General features: G+C 37.8%; 1 protein-coding gene across 2 annotated transcripts in view; it reads left to right on the plus strand.

Annotated features, from left to right (window-relative positions):
- The window catches only part of SACS (sacsin molecular chaperone), an 80,154-nt gene extending 53,805 nt beyond the window's left edge, over window positions 1–26,349 (plus strand). For both annotated transcript variants that reach the window (XM_023748969.1, XM_006083607.3), the window contains exon 9: window positions 13,483–26,349. In XM_023748969.1, coding sequence (XP_023604737.1) covers window positions 13,483–25,040 — 11,558 coding nt within the window. In that variant the 3' untranslated portion in view covers window positions 25,041–26,349. The remainder of the gene's footprint in view (window positions 1–13,482) is intronic.
- The last annotated feature ends 681 nt before the right edge of the window (window positions 26,350–27,030 follow it).

The following is a 27,030-nucleotide window of genomic DNA, read 5'->3' on the forward strand; positions in this document are numbered from 1 at the left end:
TAATACTGTGCTTTTACTCAAAGATTTTTAAATACCCTGTTGCACAGGGAATGGCAACAACTTGCTTTTCTAGCTTTAGGTGGATGGGGTACCTGTTGTTATGAGTTAAAATATATATATTAATTTAGGTAATTTGACATCTTTACAGAGTTGAGTCTTCTCACTTTGTATGTCTTCATTTTCTCATCTAGTGTGGATTCTGATTTGCTATTTTGGGATTATTTCGTTCACAGTATATTTTGTCTCTGGCTTTTGGTAATGTTCTTTGGACTATTACACTAGATGGGATGTCTTCACTGTTTTGTTTGTCATCCATAATGTATGACTTGGTTCTCCCAGGAATTGTCTTCATGTTCACTTTTTTTAAACCTTGATTTAAGTGTTAGGCTACCATTCTTATTGTTATTTAATAATCTTTTTCAGTATTTTTATTTGGCTATATGGGTGATGGGTAACTGTGTCCTGGGCATCTTCCTTCCTTGTTACAGTGGGGCCTTGACTTACGAGTGTCCCGACTAACGAGTTTTTCGAGACACAAGCCGTCTCTTGGCCGATTTTTGCTTTGAGTTGCGAGCTAAAATTCGGGTTACGAGCCAGCTTCAGATACCCCACCGCTAGTTGGCGCAGCGAACGTCACAGTGAATGCCACAACATCAGCCCAGCATCACGTGTCTCACTCGTTCACTTTAAGATTTGACATACGAGTAATTTGAGTTATGAGCTCCGTCATGGAACGAATTAAACTCGTAAGTCAAGGCCCCACTGTATTTTTATATCATTAGTTCAAAAAAATTAAATTTTGTTTCAGACAAAAATTACTTTATTGCCATGAACAATTTTAATATTTTGTGAGCACTATAATATAGGGGCTGACGGGGACCCCAAAAATGGCCCTGGCTTTTCTTTTTTGAGATCTGAGTTAATAAAGATACACAGAAAGGGGTCCAGCAGATAGATGCAAAAATCACCTGTTCTGTGTTGCTGATAATTCTGGTGTTGGAGATCATGACTCATGTCAGGCAGTGGACTTCTATAATTCATCTCCAGAATTAAACTGATAAGCACAGCCATCTAGTCTCAGGCAGCACTGGAATACCACAGGCTTCCTTACGGAGGAGCTGCCCTCTAGAGCAGGGGTCCTCAAACTTTTTAAACAGGAGGCCAGTTCACTGTCCCTCAGACCGTTGGAGGGCCAGACTATAGTTTAAAAAAAAAACTATGAACAAATTCCTATGCACACTGCACATATCTTATTTTGAAGTAAAAAAACAAAATGGGAACAAATACAATATTTGTATTTGCATGTGGCCCGCGGGCCGTAGTTTGAGGACCCCTGCTCTAGAGACTTCTGAGCAGGCACAGATTCTATATACTTGTCATGCCACTTGCTGGAGTGGTGCAGAAGGACGGATTAGTGAATGTGGGAGAGGGAAGCTAAGAGTATTATATTTATGGAGCTCCCTTCATATGGTAGGAAACATCACAAATATTTGACATTTTTTGCTGTAATGATTATGCAGTTATTTTGTTGACACAAAGCACTGTGGACTTCTGTTTACTGATTATCAGTAAAAACTGGCCAGTTTTGAAAGTAGTGCTGCATAAAATTAAGACCTGTTTTTTCCTCTGCAATAGGTACTTCTCTAATTCTATAGCTCAAAAAAAAATCTGTCTCATTATTTGATAGTTTTACCTTTTACTTGTATCACATTTAAAATCGTAAACTAAATATTAAGTTATTGCTGGTATTTTTACCCAAAGTCTACTGCTTCTTTCCCTTTAGCAATTAAGTAAGCATGTCTCAGTCTTTCTCATTTTGGGAAAAACAAAACAAACCTTGACTTTGATTTCCTTTCTTACATTCTGTCATAGTCCAGCTTCTAGAACAGTGGTTCTCAACCTTGGCTGCACATTAGAATCACCTGGGAATCTTTTTAAAATCCTGATTTCTGGGCCTCCTCCTCCGGAAATTCTTTTGCTTTGTTACTCATGTTGTGGCCCCACCCCATAACAAAGAAACAGAATTTCCGGAGGATGGGGCCCAGAAATCAGGATTTTAAAAAGATTCCCCAGGTGATTCTAATGTGCAGCCAAGGTTGAGAACCACTGTTCTAGAAGGAGTAGTGTATGCTTATAGTCTATGTCAGCGATGGCGAACCTCTGACACGCGTGTCAGAGGTGACACGCGAACTCATTTTTTTGGTTGATTTTTCTTTGTTAAATGGCATTTAAATATATAAAATAAATATCAAAAATATAAGTCTTTGTTTTACTATGGTTGCAAATATCATCAAATTTCTATATGTGACATGGCACCAGAGTTAAGTTAGGGTTTTCCAAAATGCTGACACGCCGAGCTCAAAAGGTTCGCCATCACTGGTCTATGTAGTAGTCTCCTTTATCCATGGTTTTGCTTTCCACGGTTTCAGTTGTCTATGGTTCAGTAGCCACCTCAGTTATCAGATAGTAGACTATCACAGTGCTGTATTCAAGTAACCCTTATTCTGCTTTATAATGGCCCAAAGCACAAGAGTAGTGATGGTGTCAAGTCAGGTCTGCCAAAGAGAGGGCATAAAATGCTTCTTTTAAGTGAAAAGGGTATGTACGCATAGGAAATTATATATATATAGTTCAGGACTATTCACGGTTTCAGTCATCCACTGGGGTCTTGGAATGAATTCCTACAGATAAGGGGGACTGATGCACTTCTTCATCAGACATTATCACTACAAACAAACTTTTCTATATCATTCCAATAAAATTGCCTGGCTGAGGTCACCAAGGAATGGTTGTTGTTTTTTATTATTACATCTTTTTATATTTACATCTTTTTATTATTACATTTTTTGTTGTTGTTGTTCTTTTTTCCTGATCTCCCTGAAGCTCATCTTACTTGGTATCCTATACTTCTTTGCCTGCTTTTTAGAATTATATTATTAACTAGAGGCCCGGTGCACAAAAATTTGTGCACTCGGGGTGGGGGGGAGGGTGGTCCCCCAGCCCGGCCTGTGCCCTCTCGCAGTCTGGGACCCCTCGGGAGATAATGACCTGCTGCCTTAGGCCTGCTCCCGGGTGGCAGAGGGCACGCCCGATCCCTAGGTGCAGCCCCTGGTCAGGCTCAGAGCAGGGCTGATTGGGAAGTTGGGGCGCCGCCCCGTCATGCACAGAGCAGGGCGGATCGGGAGGTTGCGATGCCACCCTCAGTCACGCTCAGTGTAGGGCTGATTGGGGGGTTGGGGCACCACCCTCTGTCACACTCAAGGCAGGGTCAATGGGGAGGTTGCGGCACCACCCCCTGTCACGCACAGAGCAGGGCCGATCAGGGGGTTGGGGCGCTGCCCCCTGTCACACACAGAGCAGGGCCAATCAGGGGGTTGGGGCTCCGTACCCTGTCACACACAGAGCAGGGTCGATCAGGGGGTTGGGGCACCGCCACTGTCACACTCAGGGCAGGGCCGATGGAGAGGTTATGGCTCTACCCTGTCACACACAGAGCAGGGCCCGTGGGGGGGGGGGGTTGGGGCGCCACACCCTGTCACACACAGAGCAGGGCCGATCAGGGGGTTAGGGAGCTCCCCCCTATCAGGCACAGAGCAGGGCTGATCAGGGGGTTGGGGCACCTTCCCCTGTCATGAACAGAGCAGGGCAGATAGGGAGGTTGTGGCCCCGCCCCTTGTCACACACAGAGCCGCAGGGTGATCACGGGGTTTGGTCGCTGCCCCCTGTCACACTGATCCCGGTGCCGGAAGGCTCGCGGATCCGCTGATCCCGGTGCTGGGAGGCATATTACCCTTTTACTATATAGAATAGAGGCCTGGTGCACGGGTGGGGGCCGGCTGGTTTGCCCTGAAGGGTGTCCTGGATCAGGGTGGGGGTCCCCACTGGGGTGCCTGGCCAGTCTGGCTGAGGGGCTGAGGGCCGTTTTCAGGTTGGTGGGTGACTAAAGCTCCCAACTGCTCCTTTTTTTCTTTTTTTTTTTTTTCTATTCTGGGCCAGCTTTAGCTCTGAGGCCTCACTGCTGAAAACATTGATACAATGTTGCGGTCCGGCTGGCTGAAAGCCGGTTTCTGGGGTTTTGTTTAGCTTCTATATTTGCAACATAGTACATAGTTGCTTAGAGTTGCAGCTGAGAGGCCGGCAAGTCAGGCAGGGAACGTTGGAGTCAGCCGTTACTGGAGCAAGCAAACCTCCCTGTTCACTTCAGTGCATGGCTTCCGGCCGCCATCTTGGCTGACAGTTAATTTGCATAAGGATATGCTGATTAGCCAATGGGAAGGGTAGCGGTCGTACGCTAATTACCATGTTTCTCTTTTATTAGTGTAGATTATATTCAGTTTACCCCCTAAATATGGGTTAGTTTAGAAGCTCCTTGCTCAGCTCTTTTATTTTGTTCCTTACTTTCTTTGAGTATACTCACTGCCTCCCAGGCATCTACTATTATGCATGTATGATCACCTCCAGATCTTCTGTCGCCACTCCAATCTCAGGCCGAGTAGTGTATAGTGGTTATAAGCCTAGACTTTTTAGTCACAAAAATCTGGGCTCAAACTTGACGCCTCTATTGTGTTACTGAAAAATTACCCAACCTCTCTGAGGCTGCTTTGTCATCAATAACATGGTAATACAGTAACATCCTTCCCTAAGAGTATATCAGACACTCAAGATTCAGTTACATAAAATACAAGATTGCTTTATTAGAAGGTTAATGGAATAAGAATAGGGTTGAGTAGATGATAGCAGGCAATCAACTTACTAATTGAATTTTATCTAATTTTCATTATCGCAGCAGGGTAGGCTATTGCCAAGCTGTGCTGTAATATTTTATTCATAGTAGGCATTACTCTGGAGATCAGATGATATATGTAATATATATAGTTTACATGATACCTGGCACATAATAAATGCTAACAAAATGGCAGTATTATCATTTTTCACTTGGAGTTCCAAAAGTATATCAAAATAACATTTTCATAACTTGAGTCCTCATCCTCTCCCCAAAGCTCTTTCTTCATTTGACTGATTTTAATGAGAAAGGTAAGGTACTCATTATCCATAAAGTTACTCAAGAATGAATCCTCAATTTTTTTCTTTGTTCTCCACAGTTTCCAGGTTCTGTTGATTAAATTTTCTGTATCGGACCCTTTCTCTTAGTGTACTGCCACTGTTATACTATAGGGCCTAAATTTCTGTGGCGTTATTACTGAACCCTTCTTTGGATTCCCTCCCTCAGTGTTTGCTCTTCGTCTGCTCATGTTCCTCTCCTGCGGACAGTTTTCCAGTATCATGCTAGTATGGATTGTGAGGCTTTTCATGATTGTGAATTTGCCATCTCATTGGCTGAGACTCATCTTGTGTCCCTCTTCTGTTTTCCCAAGCCTTTGGAGATTGATAAACTAGTGCTCTCTTAATCTTGTGAGAGCAGAGCCCTATAAGCTTTGTCACCACCGCGTAGCACAGTGCCTGCTTTAAGGTGAGTGCTTGGTAATTTTTATTTTTACCCAAATGAAATTTTTTTATATCTGTATTTTTATACATACTGTTCCTTTTGCTTAGAATACTCTTTCCATTCTCCACTTTGCCTTGCTGAATTTTATTCATCTTTTAGTATTCAGCTCATCTCCTCCAAAGGCTTTCTTTCACATCTCTTCCCACACCCCTGCCCCTGCCATGCAGATCTGAGGTAGATGCCTCTACTTTGCTCATGGAGCCCAGTATATAGTCCATTTAATCCTTTTTGCCTCATTATAATCATATTTCTGTTGTGCTAGATTATAAAATCCTTGAGAGAAGGGGCAATCTTTTGTTTTTGTATTCACAGCGCCTGGTTGACAAGTTTGGTTGGACATGTTAATGCTTCCCATATGATGGTATTGGAGGGAGAGGAATACAAAAATGAAAAGGCAAACCTTTGGTATTGTGCCTATGGGTTAGTATTTCTTTTTCAAATAAGTGTCTATTATCTAAATTGTTCTTCACAGTGATGACATAAAAGAGCCTATATTATCATCTTCATTTGAGAGATGGAGACATTAAAGCTGAAAGAGTATGTATGAAAGATTTTAATGACTCATTTGAGTTGCAGAGTTGGAATTATGATTCTGTTGTTTTTTTCTCCTAGTTCCAGGTCTAGACTATTTTGGTATTAAGTCACTTGAGTAAATAGATAACTGTCAGAAATTGGGGAATAGTTAGAAGAACAGGTAAATGGGTTTCTGAGGAAATAAATAGGAAAACAGCAGTCAGGTCAGACAAATGGTAGGAATGCAAAATAGGTTGGCACCAAGAAGCTATTTATATTTCAAAATTTTTTGTATGTATTTATTACATACTAGAGGCCCAGTGCACAAAATTCATGCACTCGGGGGGGCGATCCCTCCGCCCAGCCTGTGCCCTCTCACAGTCTGGGAGCCCTCAGGGATGTCTAACTGACGGCTTAGGCCTGCTCCCCCAACCCCCACGGGGAGCGGGCCTAAGCCATCAGTCGGACATCCTTAGCGAGGCCATGGAGACAGGAGAAGCTCCCACCAACACCGCTGCGCTCGCCAGCTGTGAGCCCAAATTCTGCCACCAGGGGGCAGCTCCTGCATTGAGCATCTGCCCTCTGGTGGTCAGTGCGCGTCATAGTGACCGGTCGTTCTGCCATTCGTTAGATTTGCATATTATCCTTTTATTATATAGGACTAGAGGCCCGGTGCACAAAATTTGTGCACGGGGTGGGGGGTGGCGGGAGGGTTCCTCAGCCCGGCCTGCACCCTCTCCAATCTGGGACATCCCTCTCGCAATCTGGGACTGCTGGCCCCTAACCACTCACCTGCCTGCTTGCCTGATCGCTCCTAACTGCTCGCCTGCCTGCCTGATCACCCCTAACCACCTCTTCCTCAGCCACCACACCCGGGACCCAGGCTTGCCTCCTCCGGCTGGCCACAGGCAACCAGGACCTAGGGGGGCGGTCCCTCAGTCTGGCCGGCCCCCTCTCACAGTCCGGGAGCCCTTAGGAGATGTCCTCTGCGGGAGGTGACCAGGCCGATCAAGGGAAGGCACTGCGCATCACCCCAGCCACTGCTGCTGCCTCTGGCCCATCACCCCGCCACTGCTGCTGCCTCTGGCCTCCCTTTGCAGGAGGCGACTGGGCGATCAGGGGAAGGTGCCACCCCCATCACCCTGCTGCTGCTGCCACTGATGGCCTCTGCAGCAGCCTGCCCTTGACCCTCGCAGCCACTGCAGTAGTGGCCTGCCTTCGGCCCTTGCAGCTACCACCATGGCTGCCTGCCTTTGGCCCTTGCAGCCACTGAGGCTTTGTCCAGGAGGACGTCTGGAAGACGTCTGGTCTAATTAGCATATTACCCTTTTATTACTATAGATGGCCTCATGCCTTGTTCCATTTCATGACCAAGACTCTTCAATAAACATTTGTTTGAATTTCTACCTTGTATCAGGCATTGTACTAGATGGAGATAATGTAAAAATGAATAAACTGAAGGACTTAGAGATGAGTGGGGGCAACCCACTCATAATGGCTGTCAATAATGCTGCCATTTAGTATGGTTGGTTCTCCATCAAATACTGGGAATAGAGTTGGTGCAGGAGGGGGTGGCAAGTCAGAGGACCTCAGAGATGAGCTGGCACATGTTCTGTCTCAAACGTTCAGAAAAGGACTACAAACATCATGTCTGGAGGGATAGCATATTCACAGTGTCCAATTTTACACAACTTGTGATGATTTATAATGTTTATTACAGAGATAATGGAATCTTACATATGTATGTAGAAATCTCTAGAAAAAGTTGCAATTTTAGGTGCCAGCCTCAGCTGTATGGATTAGCAGTATTCCAAAGATTTTGTTGCCAGATTTGTGCCATTAGGATGTTCTAGGTCACTACTTTTACAGCTGCTTTTCAGACAACAGGATCATTTTTTTAAAAAATATATATATATTATATTTTATTGATTTCAGAGAAGAAGGGAGAGAGAGAGAGAGAGAGAGAGACAGAAACATCAATGATGACCGAGAATCGTTGATCGACTGCCTCCTGCATGCCCCACACCTGGGATCGCGCCTGCAACCTGGGCATGTGCCCCGACCGGGAATCAAACCATGATCTTCTGGTTTATAGGCCGGGCTTAGAGTCACGTTTTAGGAAGTCTTTCTGCCTCTCAGCCCCATCTTCAGCCTCATTCCGGAGACCATCATACTCACCTGGAATGTAGAAATAATCTCAACCTCCTCACATCCCTTCTTGCCTCTCTGGTTAATAAAACAGTACTGCTGGTATTATCTTTGTAAAATATTATCTTTCCATTTCTTATCTGAAAATCTTCCAAAGGCTTTACCTTTTCCTTTGGAACAAAGGCCAAAATCCTTAACATTTCTTCTGAGGCTCCTCTGGTTTATCTGGCTCATCTGGGTCCATTTTCTGGGTGTTACAAAGATACCTGGAACATGGAAAGAGTACATCAGTGTTTGCTATATGATAATTATTAATAATCTCCTTATATCCTTTATTATCTCTCCTGATATTTCTCATATTTGGAAAGCAACATGTTCTTTTTCTCCCTTAGGTGTGTTGCACATGGTTTCCTTTGTCATTCCTCCATCTCACTATCTCTTGCTCATCTTTCACATAGACCATGTGTGTTAACATAGTACTGAGCTCCTCATAACACTCATATTCTGTACCTGTTTGTTTATAAAAATTTGCCCTAACTGGTTTGGCTTAGTAGATAGAGCGTCGGCCTGTAGACTGAAGGGTCCCAGGTTTGATTCCTGTCAAGGGCACATGCCCAGTTTGCAGGCTCGATCCCCAATAGGGCTTGTGCAGGAGGCAGTCGAGCAGTGAATAGAGTTGGTGCACAATTCTCTCATCGATGTTTCTCTCTCTCTCTCTCTTTCTCTCCCCCCTTTCTCTCTGAAATCAATAAAAATATATTTTAAAAAATTATCTACTTACATGCCTTTTTGTTATACTATTAGGCAAAGTCTGGAATCATGTTAGTTTTGTTCTTTTCTCTATATTTAGCACTCTAAGGTAATTGAAATGATGTTAAAATTTGAAGAGTTTAAATTTTTTTTGGTAAGAACAGTGGTCTCTGCATTTGATGCCAAGTTTAGCCAGAGGCACCCAAATTCACAAACATCTCACAAAGTTGTAGAGATGTACTTGATTAAATAAATGGCTTGCTTTAGGCAGAGGATGGATTAGATGTCCATGGAGTAATTCTTTGATGTTTTTAATTATTGGTGGTTACAATAAGCAAGCCGTAGAAATATATAAAACCTCCCTTTATTTATTATAAAGTCAGAATTAATGAATTAATTGTATACTTTGTAAAGATACTCCAAAACTTTTAAAAATCAAATGTCTTTCCTTTCTTAATTCTTATCTAGAATATATATGTGATTATGGCCTGTACATAAAGCCCATTGGGAGCTTATTAAATGACTTTATTTCTGTTGTTGAAATGTAAATTGGACATATAAAGTACATATTCCTTTCTTTGCTTTCTTTCTAAACTAAGATTTCCTTACCTTAGTTTAAATTTAGTTTGCATTGAAATACAGCTTTAAATCTAAAATGTAAAATTTGCTATGTTTGGAATTATGTTTATGGCTTTTGTTTTATATAATGATATATTAAGACAAACAGTGTTAATACAAAACAGTATTATCTTAAGATACAGACTACCATAATTTCTGTAGTCATCATGTGAAAATTGTGACATTTCTTTTTTTTAAGAAAAGATTTAATTATATTCTAGCACAACAACTTCTCTGGGGATATTCAGGTATGATAACTAAATGTTGTGTTCATTTGTAGCCTGATGTTTTTGTTCATTTGATTCTTTGAATCATACTTTTTCATTTACCTAAAATGAAATTATGTCAACACTTTTTTTCTAGTGGTAATAACTATTAAAGGAGAGAGGAAACTATACTGATATAGGTACGTAGGTGGTAGTTATATATACCACAATAAAACCATATTTAAATGGCTTGGAATCATTAATTTCATAAAAAAAATAGTTTCAAATGGAAGAATTATGTGGAAATCTTTATTTCAAGCTGTGATATTTAGTGGGAAAGTACGAGAGTGAACATACCTCTGTTATATGATACCCATAAATATTGAGAATAAAAAGGGTTGAGGGGGCATCAGTTCTGGATCGCTGAAGGGAGGGAACCTTACGGCTTAGTGTCCTGAAGGGGAGAATAGCAGAGGAAAATTACAGTGGCTAAGACAGCTTTATTAGGAACAATCAGCTGATCACTCTTACAATTCCTCGTGTGCCACTTTGTTGACTGTCCTTTTTTTAAAATAAGAGGTTTTTTACTTAACCTGAATTATTTTTCTCTTAGTTCATTTTTTACTTGGAAAATTAGAGGGTACAAGATTTGCTTTACAGAAATTTTTGGTAAAAAATGTTTTTTGGAATCAATCTATTCTTTGAAGCAGGCTACACCTATATAACAATTAATTTAGAAACTTAGCTATTGTTATACTGATAATTCATACAAAGATTAAATTTGATTTCTAACTTGTATTAAAAAGTAGCTTACATTTACAATTACTATTATTATGTATTATTAAACCTTATTTAATATATCATTTTTAAGGTGTAATCAAAGAGGAAAACAAAATTTCATGGAAATGGGCTGCATACATCGTTCTCACCTCCCCATGGGCTCTGGTTATGTGAGTGAGCTCCCAGTTGTTGCTGCACTCCTATTCAAGATAAAAAGAAGGAAGGCAGCCACAGTGTGCTGATTTACTAAGATTTGTCCCCTAGTGCTATTTTTGAACCACCTCTGTGTGCTTCATCCACATTAGAGTGGAAGTTTCCGCTGGGCCCCACAGCGCGTGCCATGCTGCCCCTAATCTTGTGCAGTGCTTAGTAGGCAGGAGGCTTTCCTTTCTTTCTTTGGTTTGGTCTTTTTCTTTTCCTTTTTTCCTTTTTGTTTTTTTTGTTGTTGAAGATTTGACCTCAAACAGCTAGATTTGACTTACTGTTTACCGTTTAATCGAACCTTCACTTTATCCCCTATGTGTTTACAAAGAGATTTGGATATCTCTACACAGTGGAGCATTGTTAGAACTCATCAACGATCAAAGCTGCCATTGCCACTTTCTGTACAAAAAAAGTATAAAAAACTGTTGCTATACTTGCAGCCTTGGGTCATCAGAGTAGTCAGCTGGCTGCAACTCTGAAAGGGCCTGGTCAGGTAGTAAACTCCTAGCTCATAAAAGTAATAAGGACTGAGATTTTTTGGTTAAGTAAATTTTGAAGGAGTCTATAGTATTCTGGTTCCATCCATGTTGAAAATCATTCTCAAAGTTAGTACTGAGCATAAACACATAAATAAATGTATACAACAAAAAACAGTGCAGTCTTTCATTCAGTACATTGATATCATTATTTTGAACTGGAGTAGTTTAAAGCAGAAACTACTCTTAGAAGAGTTCTTTCTAAATTAAATAATCATATAATAGTTTAGATAAAAGCTTTCTGTCTCTAGGAACACTTTCAATTCTGTATAGTTAACTACTTTTGACAATGCTGATAAATTTAAAGGCAAGGCCACAAACACATAAGTCATTTATTAGAAAGCTAAAAATTATTTTGCTGATACTGTTAGAGGTGCTTTGTAATTTCAATGACTTTCTAAACCAGGACATGAAGACTTTTTTCTGGTTAACATTTATAATTTAGAGTTAAAAACTTTATAAAGGATTAAATACAAAATAAATAGAAATTAGAACTTCAGATTGGATTGACTTAGGTACTTAGAATTGTGTCTTACTACATTTTCTCTCTCCTTTATTTTCTATTATGTGTTTTAGTTCAGCATGACTGGTGTGTTAATCGCATGTTATGTGTGGGGTGTGTTCTTTTATTGGCATTTTGTTTATATGTTAATATTATATAATGTTTCTGAAGGTAGGTATGTCTTTTATAAATTGTCAAATTTCATGCATGGATTTTGGGTAGAATTATTTTAAAAATGCATTATTTGGCAATTATTAACCGAGAACATAGTGTAGTGAATATTTAATTTTTTTTTGTTTTCTGAGTGTTGTGAACTTTAATTTTTAACTCGTTTTTGTATCTTTGGTGTTGTATCTTTACATTTCTTATGATTTGGATATTCTATTTTGTTAATTCAGTAAGCATTTGTTTAAAACATTGTTGTTAAAAATTAATTATAAAAATTATATTTTAATGGGACTTATCAACCAAGGAGACTATATTAATCAAATTCCTGATAAAATTTTATTTCTCAAATATTACTACTTGATTTACCCTAAATCATACAATGTAGAAACTGAAAATATTCAGAATTTGGGTATTTATAGATTTCAAAAGTTGTAAAACTGTGCCCTTGCTTAAACTTCCATGGCAGTAATTTTAAAATGTCTATTGTAACATGAAAGATAATTTTTTGGACAAAGGTAAAGTCATCTTCCTGATGTATAAGCCTGTGAAATAAGGGTGTTAAAATATACTGATATACAAAAATTTCAAGGCGCTTGAGCTGTGCCCTCTTTTATATCTTTTTTCAAAATTAGTCTTTCAAGAGTCTAGAAATTATATGTACACAGGGAGAAAATGATGTTAGTTTTCCATAGGATTGAATTTAAAATATTTCTTATTTCCCTATTTAGGCAAATACATACCTATAGGTATATAGTGTTATTTCAAAATTTTGTTCCTACTGGTACTTTAAATACTCTGAAACACAAAATACACTTAGAAATAAAGTGTTAATTTCTAGACCAGTGGTTAAAGTTATGAATATGCTCCTTACTTGGGCATGTAAATATAGAAGTCTTGAGACCTAGAACCTCATCCTCATCCTTTTTCCAGATGAGAGCATGCAAGTCCCAGAAAGCTTAAGTGACACGTGTGCTTGAAAGAAAACTAAGTTTCCTTGCTGTCTCTGCTTCAGAGAGTGTTGGTCTTACTTCATTACAACATTTGTGTTCTTACTTCAGGCCCTTCTTGTTATCTAGTGCAGCCATGTGGCTCCTGCAGACATGAAAAAAAGAAATTCATGTTGTGGTTCCTTATAAATTACTTATCTACCCCTAAATAAAATGGTACTTACTTAAACTTTATCCACTTTTCTTTGGTACTTTTATTTATGAAAAATAACCACAAAAAATTCTTTTCCACATTGATCCCATTTGTAGAACATTATAGGATAATTTTTAAAACACATGTAAATACATTTTACATATTTATTTAAAATAAGCACTTTCCAGAAAGAATTATTTATCTCTTAGGTTATTATAAATATGGATTTATGGGTAGAATTTCTGTTATTTAAAAATTATATTAGTCCAGTTATGCTGAATTTTTGCATTTTTACAATATACTTAAAACTCTCAAAATGACTGTCTAGCACTGTCTAATCTGCAGGAATAGAAAGCTAAATAAGTTATAGTAGAATTACATATTTATAACATGTCTGTATATGATTTACAGGAAGACCATGTACTCAGCTGCAGCTTCTAAATCCAGAACGATTTGCACGTCTAATCAAAGAAGTAATGAATACATTCTGGCCTGGCAGAGAGTTGATCGTTCAATGGTATCCATTTGATGAAGACAAAAATCATCCATCTGTTTCATGGCTTAAAATGGTTTGGAGGAATCTCTATATACATTTTTCAGAGGATTTGACTTTATTTGATGAGATGCCACTTATCCCCAGAACTACACTAGAAGAAGGTCAGACATGTGTGGAACTCATTAGACTCAGGATTCCATCATTAGTCATTTTAGATGATGAATCTGAAGCACAACTTCCGGAATTTTTAGCAGACATTGTACAGAAACTTGGAGGGATTGTCCTTAAGAAATTAGATGCCTTCATAAAACATCCACTTGTTAAAAATTACATTCATTCACCATTACCAAGTGCTGTTTTGCAGATAATGGAGAAGATGCCATTGCAGAAATTGTGTAATCAAATAGCTTCATTACTTCCGACACACAAAGATGCCCTGAGGAAGTTCCTAGCCACTTTAACTGATAGCAGCGAAAAGGAAAAAAGAATAATTCAGGAATTGGCAATATTTAAACGAATTAACAATTCATCTGGTCAGGGAATTTCCTCTTATACAAAACTGAAAGGTTGTAAAGTCTTGCACCATACTGCCAAACTTCCTCCAGATCTGCGACTCTCTATTTCAGTAATAGACAGCAATGATGAAGCTACTATTCGCTTGGCAAACATGTTGAAAATAGAGACGTTAAAGACCTCCAGCTGCTTAAAGCTTGTTTTAAAAGATATTGAAAATGGATTTTATTCACATGTAGAGATAACACACCTTATGTTATGGATCCTTGAGAATCTGTCCTCTCTTAAAAATGAGAATCCAAATGTACTTGATTGGTTAATGCCATTAAAATTCATCCAGATTTCACAGGAAAGAATGGTATCAGCCAGTGAACTCTTTGATCCTGATATAGAAGTACTAAAGGATCTCTTTTATAGTGAAGAAGAAACTTGCTTCCCACCTTCAGTTTTCACCTCACCAGATATTCTTCACTCTTTAAGACAGATTGGTTTAAAAAACGAAGCCAGTCTCAAAGAGAAAGATGTTGTACAAGTGGCAAAAAAAATTGAAGCCTTACAGGTCAGTGCTTGTCCAAATCAGGAAGTTCTCACAAAGAAAGCCAAAACACTCTTACTGGTTTTAAATAAGAATCATACATTGTTGCAGTCATCTGAAGGAATGATGACACTGAAGAAAATAAAATGGGTTCCAGCTTGCAAGAAAAGACCTCCAAATTATCCAGGTTCTTTAGTATGGAAAGGGGATCTCTGTAGTCTTTGTGCACCACCAGATATGTGTGATGCAGCCCATGCAATTCTAGTTGGCTCAGCACTTCCTCTTGTTGAAAGTATCCATGTAAACTTGGAAAAAGCTCTAGGTATCTTCACAAAACCTAGCATTAGTGCAGTCTTGAAACACTTTAAAATTGTTGTTGAGTGGTATACTTCGAAAACTTTTAGTGATGAAGACTACTACCAGTTCCAACATATTTTGCTTGAAATTTATGGATTCATGCATGATCATTTAAATGAAGGGAAAGATGCTTTCAGAGCCTTAAAATTTCCCTGGGTTTGGACTGGCAAAAAATTTTGTCCCCTCGCCCAAGCTGTGATAAAACCATTCCATGATCTTGATCTTCAGCCTTATTTGCATAATGTGCCCAAAACCATGGCAAAATTCCACCAACTGTTTAAGGTCTGTGGTTCAATAGAGGAGCTAACATCAGATCATATATCCATGGTTATTCAGAAGGTATATCTCAAAAGTGATCAAGATCTCAGTGAACAAGAAAGCAAACAAAATCTTCATCTTATGTTGAATATTATCAGATGGCTATATAGCAATCAGATTCCAGTAAGCCCGAACACACCAGTTCCTATACATCATAACAGAAACCCTTCTAAACTAATCATGAAGTCAATTCATGAATGCTGTTATTGTGACATCAAAGTTGATGATCTTAATGACTTATTGGAAGATTCAGTGGAACCAATCATTTTGGTACATGAGGACATACCCATGAAAACTGCAGAATGGCTGAAAGTTCCATGCCTTAGTACAAGATTGATCAATCCTGAAAACATGGGATTTGAACAGTCTGGACAAAGAGAACCACTTACTGTAAGAATTAAAAATATTTTGGAAGAATACCCTTCAGTGTCAGATATTTTTAAAGAACTACTTCAAAATGCTGATGATGCAAATGCAACAGAATGCAGTTTCATGATTGATATGAGAAGAAATATGGATATTAGAGAGAATCTTCTGGACCCAGGGATGGCAGCGTGTCATGGGCCTGCTTTGTGGTCATTCAATAATTCTGAATTCTCAGATTCAGATTTTGTTAACATAACTAGGTTAGGGGAATCTTTAAAAAGAGGAGAAGTAGACAAAGTTGGTAAATTTGGTCTTGGATTTAATTCTGTGTACCATATTACTGACATTCCTATCATTATGAGTCGAGAATTCATGATAATGTTCGATCCAAACATAAACCATATCAGTAAACACATTAAAGACAGATCTAATCCTGGGATCAAAATTAATTGGAGTAAACAACAGAAAAGACTTAGGAAGTTTCCTAATCAGTTCAAACCATTTATAGATGTTTTTGGCTGTCAGTTACCCTTGACTGTAGAAACACCTTACAGCTACAGTGGAACTCTTTTCCGACTGTCCTTTAGAACTCAGCAGGAAGCAAAAGTGAGTGAAGTTAGTAATGCCTGTTATAATACAGCAGATATTTACTCTCTTGTGGATGAATTTAGTCTGTGTGGACACAGGCTTATCATTTTCACTCAGAGTGTAAACTCAATGTATTTGAAGTACTTGAAAATTGAGGAAAGCAATCCCAGCTTAGCACAAGATACAGTAATAATTAAAAAAAAAATCTGCTCTTCCAAAGCATTGAATACACCTATCTTAAGTGTTTTAAAAGAAGCTGCTGAGCTTATGAAAACTTGCAGTGGCAGTAATAAAAAGCCTCCTACTGATGCACCAAAGTCATCTTGCATTCTTCAGATCACAGTTGAAGAATTTCACCATGTGTTCAGAAGGATTGCTGATTTACATTCACCACTTTTTAGAGGTCCAGATGATGACCCAGCTGCTCTCTTTGAAATGGCTAAATCTGGCCAATCAAAAAAGCAATCAGATGAGTTGTCACAAAAAACAGTAGAGTGCACCACGTGGCTTATATGTACCTGCATGGATACAGGAGAGGCTCTGAAGTTTTCCCTGAATGAAAGTGGAAGAAGACTAGGACTGGTTCCTTGTGGTGCAGTAGGAGTTCTGTTGTCTGAAGTCCAGGACCAGAAGTGGGCTGTGAAACCACACGTTGGAGAGGTGTTTTGCTATTTGCCTTTACGAATAAAAACAGGATTGCCAGTTCACATCAATGGGTGCTTTGCTGTAACTTCCAATAGAAAAGAAATCTGGAAGACAGATACAAAAGGACGATGGAATACCACCTTCATGAGACATGTTATTGTGAAAGCTTACTTAGAGGCACTCAGTGTCCTACGTGACCTGGCCACCAGTGGGGAGTTAATGGACTATACTTACTATGCAGTGTGGCCTGATCCTGATTTAGTTCATGATGATTTTTCTGTAATTTGTCAAGGATTTTATGAAGATATAGCTCATGGAAAAGGGAAAGAATTGACCAGAGTCTTCTCTGATGGATCTATGTGGGTTTCCATGAAGAATGTGAGATTTCTAGATGACTCAATACTTAAAAGAAGAGATGTTGGTCCAGCAGCCTTCAAGATATTTTTAAAATACCTCAAGAAGACTGGGTCAAAAAACCTTTGTGCTGTTGAACTTCCTTCTTCAGTAAAATTAGGATTTGAAGAAGCTGGCTGCAAACAGATACTGCTTGAGAACACATTTTCAGAGAAACAGTTTTTTTCAGAAGTATTTTTTCCAAATATTCAAGAAATTGAAGCAGAACTCAGAGATCCTTTAATGAATTTTGTTTTAAATGAAAAAATTGATGAATTCTCAGGAATTCTTCGTGTTACTCCATGTATTCCTTGCTCTTTAGAGGGACATCCTTTGGTTTTACCATCAAGATTAATTCATCCTGAAGGACGAGTTGCAAAGTTATTTGATACTAAAGATGGACGATTCCCTTATGGTTCTACTCAGGATTATCTTAATCCTATTATTTTGATTAAGCTAGTTCAGTTAGGTATGGCAAAAGATGATATTTTATGGGATGACATGCTAGAACGTACAGAGTCAGTAACTGAAATCAATAAAAGTGATCATGCTGCTGCTTGTCTAAGAAGTAGTATCCTATTAAGTCTTATTGATGAAAAACTGAAAATAAGGGATCCTAGAGCAAAGGACTTTGCTGCAAAGTATCAAACAATCCCCTTCCTTCCATTTCTAACAAAACCAGCAGGTTTTTCTTTGGACTGGAAAGGTAACAGTTTTAAGCCTGAAACCATGTTTGCAGCAACTGACCTTTACACCGCTGAGCATCAAGATATAGTTTGTCTTTTGCAGCCAATTCTAAATGAAAACTCACATTCCTTCAGAGGTTGTGGTTCAGTGCCATTGGCTGTTAAGGAGTTTTTGGGATTACTAAGGAAGCCAACAGTTGATCTGGTTGTAAACCAATTGAAAGAAGTTGCAAAATCAGTTAATGATGGAATTACATTATACCAGGAGAATATCACCAATGCTTGCTATAAATATCTTCATGAAGCAATGATGCAAAATGAAATCACTAAGTTATCAATTGTTGAAAAGTTAAAAACCTTTAGCTTCATTCTAGTTGAGAATGCATATGTTGACTCAGAAAAAGTTTCTTTTCATTTGAATTTTGAAGCAGCACCTTACCTTTATCAGTTGCCTAATAAATATAAAAATAATTTCCGTGAACTTTTTGAAAGTGTGGGTGTAAGGCAGTCATTTACTGTTGAAGATTTTGCCCTTGTTTTGGAATCCATTGATCAAAAAAGGGGAACAAAGCAAATAACAGAAGAGACTTTTCAGCTTTGCCGGCGAATAATTAGTGAAGGAATATGGAGTGTCATTAGAGAAAAGAAACAAGAATTTTGTGAGAAAAAATATGGCAAAATATTATTGCCAGATACTAATCTTAAACTTCTTCCTGCTAAATCTTTATGCTACAATGATTGTCCCTGGATAAAAGTAAAGGATACCACTGTAAAATATTGTCATGCTGATATACCCAGGGAAGTAGCTGTAAAACTAGGAGCAGTACCAAAACGGCATAAAGCCTTAGAAAGATATGCATCCAACATCTGTTTTACAACACTTGGCTCAGAATTTGGACAGAAAGAAAAACTCACCAGCAGAATTAAGAGTATCCTTAATGCTTACCCTTCAGAAAAGGAGATGTTGAAAGAACTTCTTCAAAATGCTGATGATGCAAAGGCCACAGAAATCTGTTTTGTGTTTGATCCTAGACAGCATCCAGTAGATAGAATATTTGATGATAAGTGGGCCCCATTGCAGGGGCCAGCACTTTGTGTGTATAACAACCAACCTTTTACAGACGATGATGTGAGAGGAATTCAGAATCTTGGAAAAGGCACCAAAGAAGGAAATCCTTATAAAACTGGACAGTATGGAATAGGATTCAATTCTGTGTATCATATTACAGACTGTCCTTCATTTATTTCTGGCAATGATATCCTGTGTATTTTTGATCCTCATGCCAGATACGCACCAGGAGCCACATCCATTAGTCCTGGACGTATGTTTAGAGATTTGGATGCAGATTTTAGGACACAGTTCTCAGATGTTCTGGATCTTTATTTGGGAACCCACTTTAAGCTGGATAATTGCACAATGTTTAGATTTCCTCTTCGTAATGCAGAAATGGCAAAAATTTCAGAAATTTCTTCAGTTCCATCATCAGATAGAATGGTCCAGAATCTTTTAGACAAATTGCGATCAGATGGGGCAGAACTTTTAATGTTTCTTAATCACATGGAAAAAATTTCTATTTGTGAAATAGATAAAACTACTGGAGCTCTAAATGTGCTGTATTCCGTAAAGGGCAAAATCACTGATGGAGACAGATTGAAAAGGAAACAATTTCATGCATCTGTAATTGACAGTGTTACTAAAAAGAGGCAGCTCAAAGACATACCAGTTCAACAGATCACCTATACAATGGATACTGAGGACTCTGAAGGAAATCTTACTACATGGCTAATTTGTAATAGATCAGGTTTTTCAAGTATGGAAAAAGTATCTAAGAGTGTTATATCAGCTCACAAGAACCAAGATATTACCCTCTTCCCTCGTGGTGGAGTAGCTGCCTGCATTACTCACAACTATAAAAAACCCCACAGGGCCTTCTGTTTTTTGCCCCTCTCTTTAGAGACGGGATTACCATTTCATATGAATGGCCACTTTGCTCTAGATTCAGCCAGAAGAAATCTGTGGCGTGATGATAATGGAGTTGGTGTTCGAAGTGACTGGAATAACAGCTTAATGACAGCATTAATTGCTCCTGCATATGTTGAATTACTAATCCAGTTAAAAAAGCGGTATTTCCCTGGTTCTGATCCAACATTATCAGTTTTACAGAACACGCCTATTCATGTTGTAAAGGACACTTTAAAGAAGTTTTTATCATTTTTCCCAGTTAACAGGCTTGATCTACAACCAGATTTATATTGTCTAGTGAAAGCACTTTATAGTTGCATTCATGAAGATATGAAACGTCTTTTACCTGTTGTACGGGCTCCAAATATTGATGGCTCTGATTTGCATTCTGCAGTTATAATTACTTGGATTAATATGTCTACTTCAAATAAAACTAGACCATTTTTTGACAATTTACTGCAGGATGAATTACAACACCTTAAAAATGCAGATTATAATATCACAACACGGAAAACAGTAGCAGAAAATGTCTATAGACTGAAGCACCTACTTTTAGAAATTGGTTTCAACTTGGTTTACAACTGTGATGAAACAGCTAATCTGTTCCACTGTCTTGTAGATGCAGATATTCCTGTTAGTTATGTAACTCCTGCTGATGTTAGGTCTTTTTTAATGACATTTTCCTCTCCTGATACTAATTGCCATATTGGGAAGCTGCCTTGTCGACTCCAGCAGACTAACCTAAAACTTTTTCATAGTTTAAAACTTTTAGTTGATTATTGTTTTAAGGATGCAGAAGAAAATGAGATGGAAGTGGAGGGACTTCCCCTTCTCATTACACTGGACAGTGTTTTGCAAACTTTTGATGCAAAACGACCGAAGTTTCTAACAACATACCATGAATTGATTCCATCACGCAAAGATTTGTTCATGAATACATTATATTTGAAATACGGTAATATTTTATTGAACTGTAAAGTTGCAAAAGTGTTTGACATTTCCAGCTTTGCTGATTTGTTATCCTCTGTATTGCCTCGTGAATATAAGACCAAAAATTGTACAAAGTGGAAAGATAATTTTGCAAGCGAGTCCTGGCTTAAGAATGCATGGCATTTTATCAGTGAATCTGTAAATGTGAAAGAAGAACAAGAAGAAACAAAACCAACATTTGACATTGTTGTTGATATCCTAAAAGACTGGGCATTGCTTCCAGGAACAAAGTTTACTGTTTCAGCCAATCAGCTAGTAGTTCCTGAAGGGGATGTTCTGCTTCCTCTAAGCCTCATGCACATTGCAGTTTTTCCAAATGCCCAAAGTGATAAAGTCTTTCATGCTCTCATGAAAGCTGGCTGTATTCAGCTTGCCTTGAACAAAATATGTTCAAAAGATAGTACGTTTGTTCCTCTGTTGTCATGTCACACAGCAAACATAGAGAGCCCCACAAGCATTTTGAGGGCTGTACATTATATGGTTCAAACTTCAACATTTAGAGCTGAAAAATTAGTAGAAAATGACTTTGAAGCACTTTTGATGTATTTCAACTGCAATTTGAGTCACTTGATGTCCCAAGATGATGTAAAAATTTTAAAGTCACTTCCATGCTACAAATCCATCAGTGGTCGCTACATGAGCATTGCAAAATTTGGAACATGCTATGTACTTACAAAAAGTATTCCTTCAGCTGAAGTGGAAAAGTGGACACAATCATCATCATCTGCATTTCTTGAAGAAAAAATACACTTAAAAGAACTATATGAGGTGCTTGGTTGTGTACCTGTAGACGATTTAGAGGTATATTTGAAACACCTATTACCAAGAATTGAAAATCTCTCATATGATGCAAAATTAGAACATTTGATCTATCTTAAGAATAGATTATCAAATATTGAGGAATTATCAGAGATCAAAGAACAACTTTTTGAAAAACTGGAAAGTTTATTGATAATCTATGATGCTAACAGTCGACTAAAGCAAGCAAAACATTTCTATGATAGAACTGTGAGGGTTTTTGAAGTTATGCTTCCAGAAAATTTGTTTATTCCTAAGGACTTCTTTAAAAAATTGGAACAACTTATAAAACCCAAAAATCAAGTTGCATTTATGACCTCCTGGGTGGAATTCTTAAGAAACATTGGACTAAAATACATGCTTTCCCAGCAGCAATTATTACAGTTTGCTAAGGAAATCTCAGTGAGAGCTAATACAGAAAACTGGTCTAAAGAAACTTTGCAAAATACAGTTGATATACTTCTCCATCATATATTCCAAGAACGAATAGACTTGTTATCTGGAAATTTTTTGAAAGAACTGTCTTTAATACCATTCTTATGTCCCGAGCGGGCCCCTGCTGAATTCATTAGATTTCATCCTCAATATCAAGAGGTAAATGGAACACTTCCTCTTATAAAGTTCAGTGGAGCACAAGTGAATCCAAAATTCAAACAATGTGATGTACTTCAGTTGTTATGGACATCCTGCCCTATTCTTCCAGAGAAAGCCACACCTTTGAGTATCAAAGAACAAGAAGGTAGTGACCTTGGTCCTCAAGAACAGCTTGAACAAGTCTTGAGTATGCTTAATGTTAACCTGGACCCCCCTCTTGATAAGGTCATTAATAACTGCAGAAACATATGTAACATTACAACTTTGGATGAAGAAATGGTTAAAACGAGAGCAAAGGTCTTAAGGAGCATATATGAATTTCTCAGTACAGAAAAAAGGGAGTTTCGTTTTCAGCTACGGGGGGTTGCTTTTGTGATGGTAGAAGATGGTTGGAAACTTCTGAAGCCTGAAGAGGTGGTGATAAATCTAGAATATGAATCTGATTTTAAACCTTATTTGTACAAACTACCTTTAGAACTTGGTACCTTTCATCAGTTGTTCAAACATTTAGGTACTGAAGATATTATTTCAACTAAGCAATATGTTGAAGTGTTGAGCCGCATATTCAAAAGTTCTGAAGGAAAACAATTAGATCCTAATGAAATGCGTACAGTTAAAAGAGTGGTTTCTGGCTTGTTCAAGAGTCTACAAAATGATTCAGTAAAGGTGAGGAGTGATCTTGAGAATGTTCGCGACCTTGCACTTTACCTTCCAAGCCAGGATGGTAGGTTGGTCAAGTCCAGCATCTTAGTGTTTGATGATGCGCCACATTACAAAAGTAGAATCCAGGGGAATATTGGTGTGCAAATGTTGGTTGATCTTAGCCAGTGCTATTTAGGGAAAGACCACGGATTTCATACTAAGTTGATAATGCTTTTTCCTCAGAAACTCAGACCTCGTTTATTGAGCAGTATTCTTGAAGAGCAGTTAGATGAGGAGACCCCCAAAGTTTGTCAGTTTGGAGCCTTGTGTTCTCTTCAGGGAAGACTGCAGTTACTCTTGTCTTCTGAACAATTCATTACAGGACTAATTAGAATTATGAAGCATGAAAATGATAATGCTTTCCTGGCCAATGAAGAAAAAGCCATACGACTTTGCAAAGCTCTAAGAGAAGGATTGAAAGTGTCCTGTTTTGAAAAGCTTCAAACAACATTAAGAGTTAAAGGTTTTAATCCTATTCCCCACAGTAAAAGTGAAACTTTTGCTTTTTTGAAGAGATTTGGTAATGCTGTCATCCTGCTCTACATACAACATTCAGACAGTAAAGACATTAATTTCCTATTAGCATTAGCTATGACGCTTAAATCAGCCACTGACAATTTGATTTCTGATACTTCATATTTAATTGCTATGCTAGGATGCAATGATATTTATAGAATCAGTGAGAAACTTGACAGTTTAGGAGTAAAATATGACTCTTCAGAACCATCAAAACTTGAACTTCCAATGCCAGGCACTCCAATACCTGCTGAAATTCATTATACTTTGCTTATGGATCCAATGAATGTTTTCTACCCAGGAGAATATGTTGGGTACCTTGTTGATGCTGAAGGTGGTGATATCTATGGATCATACCAGCCAACATACACATATGCAATTATTGTACAAGAAGTTGAAAGAGAAGATGCTGACAATTCTAGTTTTCTAGGAAAGATCTATCAGATTGATATTGGTTATAGTGAATATAAAATAGTTAGCTCTCTTGATCTGTATAAGTTTTCAAGGCCTGAGGAAAGCTCTCAAAGCAGAGACAGTGCCCCTTCTACACCAACCAGCCCTACAGAGTTCCTAGCACCTGGTGTACGAAACATTCCTCCTCTTTTCTCTGGAAAAGAAAGCCATAAGACCTCATCTTCAAAACATCATTCTCCCAAAAAGCTTAAGGTGAATTCTTTACCAGAGATTTTAAAAGAAGTGACAACAGTGGTGGAGCAAGCTTGGAAGCTTCCAGAATCTGAAAGAAAAAAGATTATTAGACGGTTATATTTGAAATGGCACCCTGACAAAAATCCAGAGAATCATGACATTGCTAATGAAGTTTTTAAACATTTGCAGAATGAAATTAACAGATTAGAGAAACAGGCTTTTGTAGATCAAAATACAGACAGAGCCTCAAGGCGGACATTTTCAACCTCAGCAGCCCGATTTCAGTCAGACAAGTACTCGTTTCAAAGATTTTATACTTCATGGAATCAAGAAGCAACAAGCCATAAATCTGAAAGGCAACAACAAAATAAAGAAAAATGCCCACCCTCAGCTGGACAGACTTACTCTCAACGGTTCTTTGTTCCTCCAACTTTCAAGTCAGTTGGTAATCCAGTTGAAGCACGTAGGTGGTTGAGACAAGCCAGAGCAAATTTTTCAGCTGCCAGGAATGACCTTCATAAAAATGCCAATGAATGGGTATGCTTTAAATGTTACCTTTCTACTAAATTAGCTTTGATTGCTGCTGACTATGCTGTGAGGGGGAAGTCTGATAAAGATGTAAAGCCAACTGCACTTGCACAAAAAATAGAGGAATATAGTCAGCAACTTGAAGGACTGACAAATGATGTCCACACATTGGAAGCTTACGGTGTAGACAGTTTAAAAACAAGATATCCTGACTTGCTTCCTTTCCCACAGATTCCAAATGATAGGTTTACTTCTGAGGTTGCTATGAGGGTGATGGAATGTACTGCCTGTATCATAATAAAACTTGAAAATTTTATACAACAAAAAGTGTGAAAGTATTTAAGAAAAAAGTAGAGCTAGATCTTGAATGTATTATAACACAAATATGAATTGCTGTCCTTCCTGACTTCATTGCCACTTATTTAGGAATTGTAGATTGCGAAGAATTTTGGAGTTCTTATGAATATCAATATCAATAGAAGATCTTTACAGAATCTAAAAGAAAATTATTTTGAAGATGGTGGTGAACTGAAAAATTGCTAGATGTATTTGAATGGCTAGGATGGCACCATTTTGAACTGCACTTTATATCATCAAAGCTTAGCAGTTTGTTAGAGAAGAATATGTCTCTGTTTAGGGTGAATTTTATGTTTTTAACATGGTATTTTTGAAGGGGCTAATGAAACACTGGAATATCATTGCTTTAAACAAATAAGGGGAATTAAGTCTTGGAATTTTATCCTTTATTTAAATGGATCATCTTGGATGTGCTGTTTTCTTATCAGCTGGATCTGAATCAGCTGGATCTTTTTGTTGCAATTTTACGTCCTAAATACTCAGTACATTTAAAAAATGGTACCATATTTTAATCCTGAATATTACTTGACTTAGAATAGGCAGATAGTACTTCTAGGGTGCACTGAGTGCACATTGCATCTTTATTCTAAAAGTTTTTTACACCTAATGTTTACAGGTTTCCTCTTTCATGAAGATAGCATATGGAAAACTCAAAATTGTGGCAGTTCTTATCACCAGATGTTATTATATTGCTTCCAAGAACTGCTTACCAAAACAACATTTACCAACTGATAGAACATTTGCTTTAAGTTTGTACATATTTTCCACAAGTGTCATAATTTATATAGTGTGGTTGAGCAGGATGCAATCCTTTGTTGTCTAAAGGTGCTGCAGTTAAAAAAAATCTTTTGTCTTTCAACATGGCACTTGGTGGAGCCTTTTGGATTTTACTTTGGAAAACACTGAAAAAAAATGTATTGTGACAATATCCAGTAGTTTATAAAAGAGGAATTATCAGCTTGTATTTTTCCCATGAGTGATTCTGAACTGACAACTAAATTATGTTTGAATGTCTTACCATAGGTATTTACTTAACATATTTCTTTTGAAGAATGTAAAAGAAAGGTAATGATAATTAGTTTAAATACATGTGCAGGCTATAAATGATGCTAAATATAATATTTTATGCAATTAAAGACCTATGGAACAATAAAACTTTTTTACTTTTATTGGTAATAAGGAATGCACCTCCATGATTCTATTGTTTCTGGATGTGAAGCCCTGTAATTATTTCTGCTGTTATATTAAGTGCCATAATTTTAATAAAGCAAATATACATATGAAATCATTGTAACTGGTATTTTCTGAGAAACAGTTCATTGAAAATCAAACAATATTTCTTTATATTAAGTTTTGATATGTGTATTGTATATATGAGTTTATAGGAAATATTACAATTAAGTTTCCCTATATTTTTATAATGGAATTTTAATAGGTTTCTTTTTGTATGATTGAACATAAAGTACTAGATTTATTAGGTTCTTATTGATTAAAGAGTTCATTTTACATTTTAGGAAATAAGATTAGTTGATATATATGGTATATACAGGTGGGGCAAAAGTAAGTTACAGTTGTGAATATGTGAAAGTTTATTCTGTATTATTATTTATTAATTGTATTATTTTCCATAAAAACAACTATAAGCCTACTTTTGCCCCACCTATATATTTATGGATTTAGAAATACTTTAAATATGATTCTTCTGTAGGTAGTGGCTGAATTGATATTTTCCTTGTCTCAGGAGAGGGCTTCATGTTTGGGGCTAATTCACACTTGAGCCCTAACAGGTAGGAAATGTTCATCTTTATATCTGAGATTCAAGTCTTCAAAGTTAGTCAGAGAAGTGCTGAGAGTTCTGTCTTCTAGGACTACCCAAATTCTGGATCTTCAGCTTTCTGGGCATTTTTAAAGAAGTACTTGCTACTTTGGAACTCAGTTTCAGCACTTAGAATGTATTTTATTGTTT

The sequence above is a fragment of the Myotis lucifugus genome, unplaced genomic scaffold (genome assembly GCF_000147115.1).
Source record: "Myotis lucifugus unplaced genomic scaffold, Myoluc2.0 scaffold_7, whole genome shotgun sequence".
NCBI classification, from domain to species: domain Eukaryota; kingdom Metazoa; phylum Chordata; class Mammalia; order Chiroptera; family Vespertilionidae; genus Myotis; species Myotis lucifugus.